Source organism: Paramacrobiotus metropolitanus, unplaced genomic scaffold, assembly GCF_019649055.1.
Source record: "Paramacrobiotus metropolitanus isolate TYO unplaced genomic scaffold, Prichtersi_v1.0 Parri_scaffold0000216, whole genome shotgun sequence".
NCBI classification, from domain to species: domain Eukaryota; kingdom Metazoa; phylum Tardigrada; class Eutardigrada; order Parachela; family Macrobiotidae; genus Paramacrobiotus; species Paramacrobiotus metropolitanus.
Genome location: NW_026570436.1, coordinates 73,800 through 90,713, shown reverse-complemented (window position 1 = coordinate 90,713; position 16,914 = coordinate 73,800). Strand labels below are relative to the sequence as shown.

General features: G+C 38.9%; 2 protein-coding genes across 3 annotated transcripts; one reads left to right on the top strand and one right to left on the bottom strand.

Moving 5' to 3' along the window:
* Positions 1-3: 3 nt before the first annotated feature.
* LOC129601160 (cleavage and polyadenylation specificity factor subunit 6-like) lies at positions 4-7,910 on the bottom strand. 2 transcript variants are annotated; one of them, XM_055499893.1, is made up of 11 exons: positions 7,486-7,910; positions 7,053-7,139; positions 6,827-6,949; positions 5,214-5,383; positions 4,073-4,410; positions 3,482-3,534; positions 3,364-3,421; positions 2,989-3,121; positions 2,463-2,605; positions 2,187-2,331; positions 4-519 (listed from the first exon to the last, which is right to left on the bottom strand). In XM_055499893.1, exons 1-11 carry the CDS (start codon positions 7,546-7,548, stop codon positions 255-257), a joined length of 1,578 nt encoding a protein of 525 aa, XP_055355868.1. In that variant the 5' UTR covers positions 7,549-7,910; the 3' UTR covers positions 4-254. The 2 variants fall into 2 exon arrangements, with proteins under 2 accessions (XP_055355868.1, XP_055355869.1); XM_055499894.1 differs by having other exon boundaries at positions 4,073-4,401.
* A 206-nt stretch (positions 7,911-8,116) lies between these two features.
* Positions 8,117-16,914, top strand: LOC129601157 (uncharacterized). The gene is made up of 17 exons (XM_055499891.1): positions 8,117-8,541; positions 8,614-8,746; positions 8,806-8,887; positions 9,699-9,746; positions 10,148-10,243; positions 10,299-10,378; positions 10,769-10,839; positions 10,974-11,099; positions 11,648-12,136; positions 13,705-13,859; positions 13,947-14,021; positions 14,086-14,182; positions 14,606-14,728; positions 14,895-15,007; positions 15,098-15,229; positions 15,775-15,945; positions 16,462-16,914. Coding segments are annotated over exons 1-17 (2,112 nt in total). The 5' UTR covers positions 8,117-8,540; the 3' UTR covers positions 16,582-16,914.

Sequence of the window (16,914 nt, the reverse complement as noted above, 5' to 3'; positions counted from 1 at the left end):
ATCCAAATAAATACGTAATTTAACAGTTTTTCCCTCAGACCGCTTTCTCACAACATTAAAGGTCACAGCCCGCCAAAAAATCCCTTTTTCCAATAACAGAGTTTCATGACCACAATACTTGCGATGATATAAACAACAGAAACAAAAAAAACCATCTACCGCAGAATAGTTGAAAACTACAATCCAGGATAATGATAGTGGAATCAAATTGTCAAAAAATTTTAACTAAATACAGCCGCGCAAAGGAGAGGCGTTCAGTGACGACGATCCCGTTCGCGATCGCTATCCCGTCGATCGCGATCCCGGTCCCGATCGCGGCGGTCCCGGTCGCGATCCCGATCGCGGTCCCGCCGGGAATCCCGGTCCCGGTCGGGGCTGCTGCGCCGGCGCGGACTCTTGGAGCGACTGCGGACGCGCTCGCGCTCCCGCCGGGAATCCCGGTCGCGGTCGTCGCGGTGGCGGTCGCGTTCGCGCTCCCGTGAACGATCCCGATCCCGTGAATGCCGGTCACCGTTGCGCCTACAACAAAATACACAGTTTCACATACCAGTTACATCCACTTTATTTTATTTTCAATTTATTTTATTTGATTTTATTTTCGATTAAACCATACCGATTTATTTATTTCATTCAACTGTATTATTTTCAGTTAAATCCGATTTATTCGCTCTTACTGCAGCTACAAGTGAAGCATTTCGTAAAACTGCATTAATTCAACAAATAAATTTGCCGACTTTTTTTAGAAGAAGCTGATAGATTTTAGCCTACTCTACTGTAAATAATACTACCATAAATAAAATACAATATTTATGATTTTTTTATTTTCTGACTTTACAAGAACGCCATAATCTACCGGCTATGTATTACAGTACAGCAGCGCAAAGAGGAAAATGGTGCGCTTAAAAACTGTAGTCAGTATACTGCTCCACCACACGCGGACAGTTGCACAACATAAATTTAAAAATACTTCTGCGCGTCGTTAGGTTTCATCCTTTATACTTTCCTGATGTAAATTTTTATTGTAAATTTAGTAATACTAAGATCTGAATCTTTTGATATGCCGGTAACTCCCCAAGGGGCGATCAAGAGGAAGGGGTAGTGACCATTTTTACCGTGCGTATAACTGCAGCTATAAAACCTGCATCAATCAATATTTTCGAGTGGGCTTTTTTGAAAAGTTTAGAATGGTTCAAGAGGTGTACGGTAGGGGTTAGCAAAAAATTCTTGCCCGAGCTGTGCTCGAGGTGACCTCAAAGCAACATGCATGTCCCATAGACTTGTATGTTAAACGGCACCTACTGGAAAATGTGGTTGCCTGGCGCACAGAGCAGAGTCACCTCAAGGTGTTATTTTTAAAAGATGAGACATGAATTAGATTAGATGATTTTAATTTTTCGGCAGATATCAATAACACTGGCAGAGAGCTGGAAGTGCCAAGTAAATTGAAGAAGATATCTATAAAACTGTTGTCAAAAAAGTCCTGCGCGTTTTTCGAAATTTGTTGTAACTGGATGTTTCGAGCTTAAGCCTAGACTGGAAACGCTTACATAGCTCTTATTATCTCGCAAACGAAATTTTGTCAAAATCAGTTAGCAGCGACATCACATGACTGTACAGCTAGCGACCAAAGAAGGTCCTCCTTTAATTTGACAGTGCCCTCAGTCACATTGCAAAGGTCAAGGAGGTCTAACGGAACTAGGCTACTGTCTAGTGTTTTTTACAAGAGCATTAAAGGGCAAACATCTTAAAGTTTCCATTTTTGGATTGAGGCAGCAACAGAATTTTTAATTAAATTTTGAAAGAGACGAAGACAGCCGAGGTAGAAGGGTCGAGCCGCTTTTTTAAGCAGGTCTGCTCCAGTTTTAATTCCACCATAATTTGAAACACACTTTCAGCACTGAAATCACAAGTGCAGAAGATGTTGGACGTATATGGGAATCATGTGAAAATTAAAGATTTGTCAATTTGTCGACGGGTAAACTACGGTGATTTTTGGGAGAAACTGTCCGCGTGTGGTGGAGCAGGGCTGTACAAAGTACTCGCACACATAACATCTAATATATCCGGATATATTGAATTTATAATCAGCATCACTTACACTACGTCAACAATTAATCATAAGGCAATAAGAATATATTTTAGTAAATAATGTATTCCACCAAAAAAATAATAAAAAAATTACGTACGACTCGATGGGTTTGGATGATTTGATATCGTCGATGGCTTCCTGGAGGGTTTTGATTTGGCGTTGTACGCGATCATCATCTGACACCTTACACGAACTGACAATCAGCAGGGCGGTCTCCAGTTTCTCCAGCGCACTATTAGGATCTACATATACGGCAAAATACAATTATTTCAACTAGAAAACCGTAATTTCGTAAGTATGTATAACAAACAAACGACGGTAAACGGGGAAAAATACAATCTATTACTGTAGATGAAAACAAATGCCGGCTTACCGGTTTTACACTCGGCTGCCGCTTTCGCGATGGCATTGGACGCTACGCTCTTCATCTGCGAGATGAGCGTCTCGTAATCATCCGATCCCGGCACCAAGTTGGGCAGTGATCCGCCACCCATATCCGAACCGCGATCAAACCCTCTGGAAAAAAGAGAAAATATAAATACTTAACAATAATTATGCAATAAATAAGAATAAATAAAATTATGCATGCGGTAAATACAAAAAACTTAAAAATAAACGAAGAAAGTCAGCACTGAAAAACTGAAAGAACCACTATAAAATTCATTATGATAAAGTGTTACAAAAAATACCAGTTTATCAATAAACCATTTGAATATAAAATAAAAGTTCCATCAACCACGGAAAATAAAAAAAAAAAACACTGTCAAAAATTATCCTGGTATGTCAAACATAAAGTACATTTAGGTGGAACAAGGAAAAAGACAGATTCACTAAATACTGAATTAAAGGTGGGTATGAAAATATTATTAATGCGAGAAGCTTTTCCAATGTACACATACTCTTGTGACTGCATAGCGCTGAACGCCTGCGCTCCGAAGAATGCCGGATTGACATGGGGCGTCGGCAATCCCAGCCCGGGCGTGGGCATCCGGCCCATGCCGGCTCCGAAACCGAATGCCGCCGCGGCAGCCGCTGTAACACAAACACCAGCATTACAACATCGCAAAAATAAAATACTGCGATCGTAATTTAGAATTTAATTAGATTATTGATTATTATAGTATAACGAGCATTAAACAACACCGCAAAAATAAGATAAAAATAAACATCTAAGCAATTATTGAAAACCATATGCGCATCACAATCTGTCTATGCACTGTGACATCAATGAGAGATGCGGAAAAATCTGGGAGAAACGATAATCGTCTTCTTACAGGCTGCCGTGGGATCCCAGTCCATGCCGCCCATGCCCATCGGTCGGTCCGGACGTAGCTATACAAGGAGAACAAATGCGATCAACCCGTCTTTTTAAAAAAGACAAAAAATTCTTACCATTCCCGGCAATCCGGGGCGCATACCAGGTGGAAAGCCTCGCATTGCCATAACTGCAAACAAAAATAATAAGAAACGTTCATACAACGACTGGTTTAGAATAGATTCACTTTATTTATGATTTACTCGTAGTACTTAATATTTATTTTACTGTTAATGACACAAGTGAAAAAGGTATTTATTCACAGTAATAATGTATTCACAATCTTCAATAATACGAGTTAGAAAAAGGAACAATTTCACATTTATTCGCTATAATAATTTATGTAAAATCTTTAATCCATAATTATTAACGGAACAAGGAACAAACGGAACAATTTCCCACTTTATCTTGGATAATAAAATACTAAATAAGTAATTTCTTAGCGCGTAAGATTTTAAATAATTATTATTTTAAATAATAAAATACTAAATAAGTAATTTTTTAGCATGTAAGATTTTAAATAGTTATTACAGTATTATGAATCCAATAAAACCCAATACAATGATAATTTCACAATGATTCAAATTAATAATTTATTTAACATCTTTATTACATTAATATTAATGGTATGGGTATAAAAAGTTTGGAAAATTCCAAACTGAGCTTACCTCCCGGTAGACCCATGCCCAGCGGGAAACGCGGTAATCCAGGCAGACCCGGCAGGCGCGTGCCGGGTTGCGGGAAACCCGGCGGCAGTCGCGGGCGGTTGTCGTTCTGCCGGTTCTGCATGCCCATGTTGTTGTTGTTGTTGACGCCGCCACCACCCCGGTCTCCGTCGCGGTTCCCCATCATCCCGCCGCCCCGATTACCCTGGTTACCCTGATTGTTCTGCATCTGGTTGCCGCGGTTGCCCTCGTTCTTGCGGGACTGGGCGTCGAAGGTGTTCAGTGCCTGCCGCGAAAAGGGCACGCACACCGGCGTCTGGCCTTGCAGATCCCTGTGAAAACTGTTATAAAGTATAAAAATTAATGATTACTTAACTAAAAGAAAAATATGCAACAAATAAAATATAATCATATGATATAATCGTTTGTGGTATACTTATGATTAGGTATTATTTATCATGATCATAATAATTGTATTCATATCGTTCACCGATACATCCTAATAAAATAACCGTTATTAAAATAAATACTGATAAAATAGTATAATACTATAAATACACCTATTAGCCAAACATTTCAGACTATTATGATTATCCACGCAGATCCTAGTTTTCCTTATTCAAAAATTTTAAAACTTGCTTTTTATTTGCTTGATGGTAACCCAGAAAAATAAACAAACGGCACTTTGTAAGAAATGTATCTTTGAACAGCCTTACTAATAATATCTTTATTTTTGAGTGATTTGTTGCTTTTTCTGTTCTGTTTTTCAGTAGCTAATTGTCGTCATAACTGTTTATTTGCACGAATTCTGCTTATTCAGTATATGTATGTATATAAAAATAAATGTATGTAATTTATGTATAAGTTATTATAAGTTCATAACGTACAAATGAATACACTTATATAAATAGATTAAATAAATGTTACGATTATTAATAATTTTATACACACTACGCATCTGGTTCGACATCGTATTAAAAGCTTCCAAACTCGGATTGCTGTTTTCGGTTGAATTTTGCATATTTTATACGGATCGTTCGCACATTCTGTTTTCCCGTATTTGTCTTCAACAAATACATGCAAAAACAGAACAACAATTCTATGGTAAAGATGGGCGCCGGCGTCCAGCACGCACAGACCATACTTTTTGGGGATTTCCGCTTGAAGAAATCGGGATGTCTCTTCCGAGCCGACCGTGATGATGGCAAAACCTTTGGACTGACCATTGGAACGATTCTCATGGATGCGAATTTCATACAGATCCTGGATGCCGAAGCTGTCGATTAGCTCCTGGATGTCGTCATCTGATGTCCACTGCAATAATATATACAACTTTGTATGGTGTAACTGATTCCGTATTTCCCAGTGTGCAAGGGATTCCATGCCGGCAAATCGAAAATTAATATTGTTTTATTTTACAATTTTTATCGATAAAAGCCTGGTATTATTAAGTTTTAGATTTTTACCGCTATAGAATAAAACCAAATATTTCCGGCAAACGGTTCAGTCGATAACAGAACGCCGTTTCCGTTCTGAGAACGGAAAAGACAAGAATTAAAATTGTTATCGAAAAATCAATTACTGAATTAGCTAAATTAAAAACTGATTAAAACGAAAATAACAAATTAAACCAAATTTTTATTAAATTAAAACAAAATTAAATAGGCAGCGCAATCTCGGAGTATGTTAGCGTGGTGTTCAACAATTACAAAAAAGCAATAGTTTTATTTCAAATAAAATAGTGCTGTTCTATGAGAGTAGTTCTTTTCTAAACTGATTGACTTTCATGCAAATAAATAGTGCCCGGCCCAGAAAATAATGCTATAAAACGCCCTAAAATATACAAAGGTTCATTTCAGTTTACGAAAACGTATAAAAACCATATATGCTTTTTTAAGTAAATTTCAATAAAATAATAAGTAATAACCATTACGGTAGCCATTTAATAAATAAAAAGCAGGACTATAACAATAAAAGTAAGTACCATGGTAAAATCAAAAATAAAATTGAGGTGTCATGGTAACATGTACCGAATTTTAACTGGGAATCTTTCGGCAAGAGTTTTTGGTATTTCGGTAAAAATTTTAAAATATTTTCAAAGCCTCTCCATAAATTATAATGGACTGACAGCGCCGACAACAAACCAAAACACCCATCCAAAACGACCGCGCGTTTAATACCGCACAGATAACAGATCATCGGGGTCGTCAATAATAACAACGGTCTTATGCATTTGTCGGTTCTCAACGCAGCGAACACAAACGATGGTAAAATATAAACGAATACAAGGTAAACCAGAGATGTCACTGCAATCAACCAGTGCTCGCAGCATCACTTCCCAAGTCTCAAAAACATTCCCCGAAAATCAATTTCAACGAATACTAGCAGTACAGTACTTAAGCCATGAAAACACACAGACACATTTAGCAAGGAAAGACAAAAAAGAGCTTGGCTGATTAATACGCTTCAGCGTAGCTGTGCGCGTGGTCCTTCTTTTCCCCCATTTGAAAATCCAGACCCGTCCAAATATATTTACAGTAGAAAAATAATAATACTAATACCACAAAAAATTACCAGGAAAATTCCTCTATCACTTATCACCTTAAACAATAAATTAAATAGGCAAAAACTAGTCACAGTAATACACAAGCCCTATGGTCAAGTATAACAACGTGCAACAGGGAATAAAAAACACAGTCAAAACAACACCTTTGATCACCGTGTTTGGTGCGCAGAATGCAAACGCTTGTAACTAACCCAGGTTAGATTGCCGAGAATGAGACTGTAGCGACGTCCTCCACCGCTGCCGGCCGCTGACTGCTGTCCGCCGTGGAAACTGCTGTCGTCCATCATCTCCCCGCCGCCATGATCGCTGTCGCCCTACAGCAACACAATACTCACAATTGCAGCGCTGACGACACCATTTCCCTGTTCATCCGTCCATCCATATCCGATGGTGCCGCGGTTTTCTTTAATCCTGTACCTTGTTCGGTCCGCTGGGTGTATCGCCTCCGAGGACATCGTTGTACAGATCGACACCAGCATCCCCGCTGTGATCACGCATTCCTTCCTGTAAAAATTAAGAACTGATGAATGTCTGAGAAAGTGGGGAAATCGTCGAAGCAAAATTAACGCTGCGCTATAGCGATAAGTTCAGTAAACATATTCAAGAAACCAATGATTCATACAGGGTACTACGATGCTCGCCGGATTTTATTACACGATCTCACAGTGAAAATAAAAAATTAGAGTAGGGCTTTTACTTTTACTGTTTTACAGCACAGCTAAAATTCTTTACGGTGCACAAAACAAAAATAATTTTAAAAAATAAAATCTCATAGTTGCCAAATCATTTGCGGTGATGATGCTAAAATGTCATCCAGTGGGACATCATAAGTTCTGAGAGGACAGCGTACCTGGCCAAAGTTCTCGTCAAAGTTGTCATTCTCGTCCGCGTACAAATCGAGGGCTCCGTCCATCTTCCACTCCTCCTGATCCCGGCTGATATTTTACACAATCAAAAACTCTTACAGTTCACAGAGATCTGACCAAGAAAGCATTCAAATCAAACGAAATTATGGTACAAATGAAAATCATCAGCCAAAGAGACGCAGCTCTCTGCAGTCACAGATCGAAAAACCTCCCAGGTTCACAAACGTGAAACGTTCAGTGCATTACAAAATGCGCTGCTTATGTATGAAATCTATCGTGCATTCTGGTAAGAAATCCCCGAGGATGATAACCTGCTACAATTTTCCTGATGTTGTGTTGTGGTTTTTCGCGATTATAGGATGAGAAAGCTTTTCGGAATCCGAGTTTTCCGAACTGATCACTCAGAATACGTAAGCGATCGATGGCACGCTTTTTCCATTCATGCATTCACACTGGCTCCAATGAACCGCTGAACTGCATTCCCATTCGCCCATTCATGCTTGTAGCAGACCCTGTTCCTGTGCTACCTTTATGCTGGTGGTCGGCGTTTATAACGTATCCTTCGCTACCCGGCTGTATGGAAATTGAAAATTTAATCATTTTCCATCATACGAATTTTGCGTATTTCTATTTTTCAGTTTGTAATTGTTGTAATGTTGTGCTCGTGTAGCTTTTTATTTAGTCGGCTTATCTTGGCCATTGAACTTGCTGTTGCTTGCAGCTTGCTTAAATAATCTGAAGTGGTGTTGTTATGTTACAAATGTTGCCTTGAAAATTTTTCCATTAATTTGCACGAAACATTATGACGCTTAATTTATAATTATCACTAAGAAAATTATTATTAACATTTAACTTTAATAAATATTAATTAATTAATATTAATTTCTGTTAATAATAGTGCGTGCAGTATCGCTTATTAGTGGATACGATGCCACTATTATCTGCGGAATCCTGATGATTTCTCGCTGTCTGACACTTTCCGTCGCTTGGGAAATTATTTGCTGACGGATTCCAATTCAGCTGCTTCGCGCATTCGACCAGTAAGATTGGCTTCCTCTTCTCCCGTTGCAAATTTATCCGCCAGTTGGGCAGCATGGCGTCTTTGTTTACAGTGGACGTTGCTGTATCCGACGCGGATCAGCGCTTCTTCGCCGATCTGGTGAAACGGCGCATCGTGGAGGAATTATCGAGTGGTGTGCATGCTATTCAGCAGCAGTTGGCCAGGGACCAGTCAGCTGTTGTCAGGTGGGCCACCGCCAAACGCTATGGTTTTTAAAAAAATGTAAAATTATCCGTCGTTCCAGTGATGAACTGGGGGAAAATCTGTGCAGCTTGATAGAAGCTGTACTGCTTCATGGACAACTGCCGAATTCTTGGACTGTCAAGGTATTTTTTAAAATTGATTCTAGGAGTCGCACACTGAAAGTGAAAATCGAAGAAATTTTTTAAATTTAAAGCAGGTACGTGTGTGTGTCATGCATGCTTATGAAAAGCAAACAGTCTGTTAATTTTTTGTACTGTTTCATAAGTTTTAATTAGCAGATGACTTACGTTAAAAAGATTAAAATGTAATTTAAAAAACTCTCTTAAGCGGAACTGTTTATTACAATGTTTTGGCTTTATTGCTTTAACTTATTTAATTATGATTTTGCGGCTGTATTATCCTTATACGGTTTCACTTTCAAGTTTTGGGTTTTTATAGTCTCGTTGACAATTATCAAATCGTGATTTTAAAAAAAAGAAGCGGATTTCCTTTAAGGTTAGAATGCATAAACAAAATGATGAAAATCTGTGTCCTAGGTTTGTACTCGTTATCACTGCAAAGCCAGTACCCTACGACTTTTCTGTATCCGTTTTGCTACACGGTGTTGCAAGTCGCATAATATTCGTGTGCATTTGCAGTTTGAACTGTAAAATAGGCGTTGTGCCTGTTTACGCAGTTTTATTTATTTTATTGTTGATCATTTCGAGAACGTTATAGCAGGCGGCACTGACGTAATCAACTGGACTATAATTTTGTAAATAAAACTCAAGAAAAATGTGTTGCATTTGTAGGATACGATGCTAATCGTGTTATCGTATTGGCATTGATAGATAGGATTGTGTCGGTATCTGCATGCAAGTGTTTGGTTTTCCTCGATAGATAACCATTGTCTAACCGGTGTTTATTAACGTTATTTTATTTATCTCTGTGTAGCTTTCCTCAGCATTCGGAATTTCCAAGTCGTCGCTCCTGGAAAACACGGTAAGAAAATTGTGCCGATGGAAAAACAGCGCTGTCGAAACAATTTTATAAAGAAATTGTGAAGTGCGATTAAAATATTATTTTGGAATTTTTGCTTAAGTACTTAATGTGCCATTCCGCACTCGTATTTCGCTTTGCTGAACGAATTGTCCTCATGTTTCTGTCTAATGTTTATGTCAGCTTTTACGTACTGGCAATTGTTTTCTCTATTTTGTTTTGTACGTATCTGATTTTTTTCGAAATTAATTTTTTGCCTTTTAAAAGTTAAAACTGATAATCACTGCTAAAAATACAGTGAAAAGTGCATAGTAAAAATTCAAGGATAAAAGGCCAGCAAATTATAATCAAGAAATAATTTGGCTACTTGTTTTGCATCATGCATCCGAGTTTTTTCCTCTTAGAATTTCTGGCCGGTTGTCAGTACTGTCTGCCATCGAGATGTCCTGCAGAGGATCAATTTCGCCCGGTCCGTCCGCACGGATGTTAGCCGTTGTCGGGTATGGGAAAAGGCGACAGATGTGTGTGATTGCTGGCCTCATCGATTCCTTTCAGGTGTGGCTGCGGCTGGCCTTGAACGATTCCCTCTTTGAATCTTACCTTCATGCCATTGTCTCAAACGAGGAGTTAACCAGGTCAGACATTTTTATTCTGAAATTATGCCTATTTTTTATTAGTTTGTATATTGAGCATCACCGGCAAAACTACAGTTTTTTGAGAGTTTTTTAATGCATTTCAGTTTGTTTTAATTTTTCTAGTAATTGTTCGTCAAATTACAATTAATTTCATGAAAACTATGGCGTTTTTTTGTGGTATTAAAGGTATTTTAATTTAGCGTTTAGCAGCTTAACTAATCGGCGAAGAGAAATTCTTTTACAGTGCAAATTATGCATTCGAATGGCAACACATGTCCTGTAGGGAGATTCGTAGAAAAGTGGCTTGGTGCATATAATTAATGGAATAGTATGGCTGTGATATTTGTATATTTGATGACATGACTTTGTTTTTCCAACATTTTTCCACAGAACGTTTTACCAGCCGTGGGCGTTTTTGCGGGATCCGGAAATGCTGGACATTGTTAGCGGTCACTTATTAGGTGAGACATTTTGTGTGCAGTACAGTAATGTTTTGCGTAATGTCCTCTTGTACCTTTTTCACACAAAATAATTTGCGTGCGTTGTTTTGCAAATTTCCATTGATTTAATAGATGTGAAAAAATATTGTTGGCAGGTCTACAGAATTTTGCATTCTGTTTGTCCATTGATAAGGATCTGAATCGGTGGGACAGACGGGCGCTGTTATTGGCGGGCTTGCTGCCCGATCCAGAAAACCAGAAACACAACCAACCGCCCAGTGGTGAGCGACAGGATTTTTCTGTTTTTCTTTTCCTTAAAAGTCGTTGCTCCTGTTAACGCTTTTTTGAACACTCAAATATCGAGAACGGGGACAGCGAAACTTCGGCAAAGTTTAGGAAAATCACAAACGCTTCTCTGGCCGTCTGGTGCCTCAGTCTTGACTTAAACGGATGAGAAAACTTTAATTTTGTGGATTACAATTCGTTATACTATTTGAGAATACCGTTTGTGTAACTATCATAGTGCAGTTTCCTTTTGACAGAATTTAACCAGAAGGACCAAAATCAGTTTTATTTTATTTTTGGTAAGTTGTTCGGCGGAGACAATGTTATTGCTTGCTTCGCCAGATATTTCGAAAAAAATCTTGTGCTTTTCGTATACAGTACTGTAAGCCATAGTTGGGCCGATGATTTAGAGAATTGGTGTAATTGTTGTAGTCCAATGGCTAATCTCTGGTATGGCAACGTTTCAAACAGGTGGAAATTTCCCGGCTCATCTGTAGCAAAAGCGATAGAGACTTTTTTTGATGAATTCTTCCTGTTTGTTCAGATCATGCCACCCCCTCACCACCGGAACCCCCATGCTCCCCACCCGACCTCCCCGACACCGCCAGCGACGGCGAAACCACCATCATCCCCACCCGTACCCGCAACGGCACCGTCCTGCGGCCCCGCGCCCAATCCTCGCCCCTCCCGCCACCCCAACCCCTCGCCGATCTCCCCCTGCCCCCGAAGATCATCACCACGGAACATCTGGATGAGGAGCTGGAGGCCATTCTCAAAATCACGACGGTGGACAGCATGGCGACGGTGCGGCGCGATGAGGAGGAGATGCACCGGCAGTCGCCGGCCTCCCTCCCCCTGCCCATCGGGCGGCCGCTGCGGGAGCGGGCGGAAGTGGAGGAGGAGGGGGCGGATGCGGAGTCCAATCATTCCGGGTCGAATCTGGTCGGCAAGCATACCGGTTGGTCGTCGTCATATGATGATGCGGATGTGGTGCCGTCGCCGCGGAGTGTACGGAAAAAGCGGGCGGCGACGCGTAAGTCAGTTCTTGTTCGTATGGTGCTTTTTTTAAATAGTTTTTATTACTTATTTTCTGATTTATTTTACTATGTATTGTTATTATATTACTTGCAGGATTACTCTGTACTTGCATTTTCACTGTTGGTCAGATTTGCATTTGAAAAAAACGGAAAACAAACGAAACCCTGTGCGATCTGGAAACAATGACATTTATTTGAAATGCATTAATCTAATTTTATAAAAATTAAATATCGTCTGTCGGAAAATATCCAGGCATTTTACAGTATATAATACACGTATTTTTTGAAGATTTTTGCGTTAAGCGATTTTCTAAGCATTAAGTTTTCTTTGAATGTTTTCCATTTTCTGTTTGATGTTTTTCTACAGAATAGAAACGAACTGTTGACAAAGAAGCTGTGTACAAAATAAACGAAAAAGCTGCTGGTTGATTGAACTCGTAAATTCTATTTTTTCGATTATGCGTTTGCCGCGTGCTTCTTGAACATATACAGGTCGGCCACGCCAAGTTGTCACCAAAACATCAACTCATTTTTTTTAAAATTGGATAAAGTTTGCCTACTCCAGTTTAATTGCTTGTTTCTAATACAGAATTAAAGTCTGCATTTACTGAAATCATTATCTGACCGTTGGCTTTGAAATTTGATGTCAGAAAACAAGGTCCGAAGCCAGATCTTTAGTGGTGTCATTCCGGTCAGTATACTTATCTTAGCAGAAACTCTAAAAAAACATTTTCTACACGGGCGAGTCGGCAAAAGGTTCGACAAAGCGATCGAAGAAAAATGATGCGCGCAATGGGAATCCGCTGCGACGAAATGAGCCGCGTTTCCCTGGTCTATACCATAGCTTAAACTGATGCGATATATCTCCTTAATCGTTTTGTGTCAAAGATGATTAGGGAAGACATTCCACGTTTCTGTGGGGATCGCTAGAAGAGCGTCCTCCTCCATGTTGACAGTGCTAATCTCCAAGTCGCAGTTTCGACCTCCCAGGCGTTCGAAGAGAACCAGGTGATATTTCTTCCGAGACAATATTGGACATCAAACAGTCTTGAGTTGTCACCGATGGACTAAGGGATGACCCCGATTTATTGACAAATTTAGGGCGAACGGATTCAACGGAAGGCGACCACGGTAGACGGGTCGGGACGTTTTGTAAAGCAAGGGGCCTTCGAATTTTCTGTTGCAACTTTTCGAAAAACTCTTACTTGTTGGCTATCTTAGGTTCAAATCATACAGAATAGAAATAGTTATCATGCTAAAGTTAAATAAAAAATTCTAGAGTCATTCGAAAATATTTAATAAATAAGCAAACGTTTGTTGACAACTTGGCGTGGCCGACCTGTAACAGGCGCTTTAAGCCGTTGTTCTACGATATGTGACCGATTGCAGTTTATAACGGTATCCACTTTGCCGTTTACGTTTTATCAGCTAATTTTTATTCCCGTTTTATGCAGTGTAAAATTTAATATAGTTTTGCCCACATGCGATGCAAGTGCAAGCCTTAAGCAAAGTTTTACACAGATTAATGTTTGGACACTGTTTCCCAGATCATGCTGTGTTTTAGATGAAAGTTTTGACGCTGTGCAGGAACGCAGCGTGGCCATCACGCCGGGCTTCTCCAGTTCCCTGGGCATTGGATCATCGCAATTTGCTCAGATGATTGACGCCTTCCAGAGCGATAGCAGTTCGGCTGGTACGCCCACCGCTTCTCAATATGATGTAAGAAAAATTGTAAATTTAAAGTTTTTTTTTTCAAATTGCGGAAGTTCGTATAAAATCGATTTTGAAATATTTCTTGATTTACAGATGTCGCCGGGAGATTTTGAGCATGATTTTGAAATTCTCAGTCCTGATTATGTGATATCCACTAAAAGCATTGAAGTACGGTAGAAAATACTGTTGATCGTTATATTTATGTTGAATAAAATGATATCGCGTTTTGAAGGGCAAAAAGCGTGAATTGTTGGTGAAAATTCCCCTGGAAAAGGGGCTGCGTGCGCAGCATTACAAATGCGGTGCATGTGGTCGTCCAATTGGAATGCGTGAGTAATTCTGATAATTATAATAAAAGTTACATCGTTGGACTGAATTTTTTCATTGCCATTTGAAAAAAAGTTTATTAGCAAGTTGTTTATAAGCAACACATGATATTCTGTACGTAGTAGTTTGCACTTTGCACCATGCGTGCAGCGTAAACACCAGTTAGCGGTACAGCCGGTGCACTACGATTTCGGTATTTTGGATATTCAGCAGAATTTGTCCTCATTTCGCTACTCTTATACAAGTACAGTTGACATTCGGTGTACATTTGCTTTTTTGAATGTGCGCTTCCGATTATAGACACCAGGAGCTGAACTAACATTTATCATTGATCTAGTGTGAACTTTACATTTAAGTGCATGGGATTTGATTTTTGTGTTTGAAAATTCAGTATGCAGTCTGTTAATGTTAGCCTGGTTTTGCAGTTTACGGAAAATCGCGTTTATGCCATTTCGATCGATTGTATTATTGTTTGGATTGTCATGTGGACAATGAATCGGTGATTCCCTCGCTGATTATCCATAACTGGGATTTTAGAAAGTATAAAGGTTTGTTCTCGACATAACTTTCACAGTGTGCATTGTTTTATTTTATTTTGTATTAGTATTCTCGTAATTAAAAAATTTTAGCGATGTCGAAATATTATCCGTAAATTCGTCGATCCGTTCCACGTTTGGATCGTGTTTTTTCCAACGTGTTTTTTCGTTTGTGTAGTTTGCAGTCGTGCTAAAGAGTTAATTGACGCGGTGGAGACCACACCGTTATTCGATCTGAAAGAGTTGAACCCGAAACTGTACACGTATATTGCACAAATGGAAGAAGCTCAGGTACAAAGTAATACGCGTTAGGCATGGCAGAAATGCTTAGAAAAAATATGATAAAGTTTATTTCATTTATCTAACGAGTTTTTTGTATAGCATTATCGCATTCAACTGCAAATTGTCAAATCTTATCTGTGGACGTGTAAAAAGGACGTATGTGAGCAGTTCAACCAGCGATTATGGCCGCATGATCATCTCCACGAAAGTATCCATGTCTATTCGCTGCTGGTACGTCCCACATGCACATATTCTCGTTTGTGGAAGTTGAGATTCTTGTCACGTATTTGTAATGATTTGTGTCATGTATGTTCAGGTATGTAGTATTGTGTTGAACATATTGTGCAGTTCAGTTCTCTGGGAAATTAAAACTATTTAAAAATAATAAATTAGTAATTAAAAATTCATTCTCCGTGAATGCATTACTATTTCCAGTGGTAAATAGAGTGGTATACTATTGCTATTTTGTTTTTAAATAGGTGAGTGTAGCGAACGTGTGTAGTGCAGTGGTTAACTTAGTGCACTTTTGGGAGTGATCCATGGTACACTGCGACTGCGGTATGTACCCGCATCCCACAACGTCGATGCTAGCCGTCTGTAATAAAAGAATTTTCATTTAGAAGTTATAGCTACTTTTAAAGATAATTTTTTACCGGTAGAACATTTTTTTATCACACTTAATAATTGTAAATTAGTCAGCTGGGTGTTGATAAAACCATTCAACCAGTGCTTCAGTGGTAAATTTATCTCCGCTTCGAAAATCATTTATTGTGCAGGATTTACTGATGACACGGAATGGATCGCTGATACCCAAAATGAAGACCGCCATCCAGTTTGGCATTGATCATGTCCGCAAGTGCTTCCTGTGTAGTCAGCGGGGATTTATTTGTGAAGTCTGCCGCGTGGGAGAAGTACTGCACGCCTTCGATACCAAGGACAATTATCAGGTTAAAATCTTGATATTGATTTCAACTTCATTGATATAATTTTTAAAAAAAATCGGAATATCGTCTTCTGAAAATATCCAGGCATTTTGCAGTTTGTAATACACATATACTGTGAGAATTTTGCATTAAACGGTTCTCTCAGTAATTTTGAATTTATCAACAGTTAACAATTTTATTAGAATTTTTATTAGCATTTATTGGTATTAATTATTTGTTTTAGCAGTTTATTAATATTGTATTGAATGATTTAGAGTAATTTTAGATGCATGTAAAAACCTTTAAACAATAAAATATAGTTTTCCTCGTTCACCATTTTCCTCGTTTACATGTAAGTGTGCAACCATAGTCCATAGCAAAGCTGAATTAAATTTTTAATTTAAAATTTAATTTAAAATTTGCAGAATTTGTTATACAAAACAAAATTCCGCAAAAAATATGCCGCTGTTTTCGCTCTATCAGCGAATGTTTTTCTGGTCTTTTAAATTAAAATGAGTATATTTTTAATGTTTTTATTAGTGTTCCAAATGCTACGCGGTTTTCCACAAGAGATGTATGAACGCCACGAAGCCCTGTCCGAAATGCCAGCGGAAGATGCTGCATGCTCAATGGCGCGCAAAAATCGGCAGTCAGGAGTAACGCTGAGTCGCCGCCCAACAATCTTGATACAATTTAAGGGACCAATAAATGATAATAATTTTTTTGCATGTTCTTGTTGTGGCTGTACATTGATGTTATAAAATAGCGCAGTCTGGTCATGGTTTGAGAATCTGGAAAAAGTCATTCTGGTTGTTTTTATCGTGCTTTTTGTCGCGTCGACTGTTGTTTGCGTCACTTCGTCTGATGTTTCAATGTGGACAGAGCTTTAAGTTTAAAATGTTTCTGGTTTGTGTTATTCTTGTTTTACGCTCTAGTCGTTTGTTGGTCTGTTGGCATTCTGAGAATTACGTAAAATAAAAGTGTTGCGGTAGA

What these genes read in the sequence shown, in the direction of transcription:
- LOC129601160 (XM_055499893.1), bottom strand. Translation starts at nt 7,548, where the DNA reads ATGGACGGAGCCCTCGATTTGTACGCGGACGAGAATGACAACTTTGAC. An exon ending in CAAGCGGAAATCCCCAAAAA is followed by an intron (nt 4,411 to 5,213) that starts GTATGGTCTGTG and finishes ACTTTATAACAG; the next exon opens with TTTTCACAGGGATCTGCAAG. An exon ending in GGGCATGGGTCTACCGGGAG is followed by an intron (nt 3,535 to 4,072) that starts GTAAGCTCAGTT and finishes TTTTGTTTGCAG; the next exon opens with TTATGGCAATGCGAGGCTTT.
- LOC129601157 (XM_055499891.1), top strand. An exon ending in CGGATGTTAGCCGTTGTCGG is followed by an intron (nt 10,244 to 10,298) that starts GTATGGGAAAAG and finishes GATTCCTTTCAG; the next exon opens with GTGTGGCTGCGGCTGGCCTT. An exon ending in TCCATGTCTATTCGCTGCTG is followed by an intron (nt 15,230 to 15,774) that starts GTACGTCCCACA and finishes TTTATTGTGCAG; the next exon opens with GATTTACTGATGACACGGAA.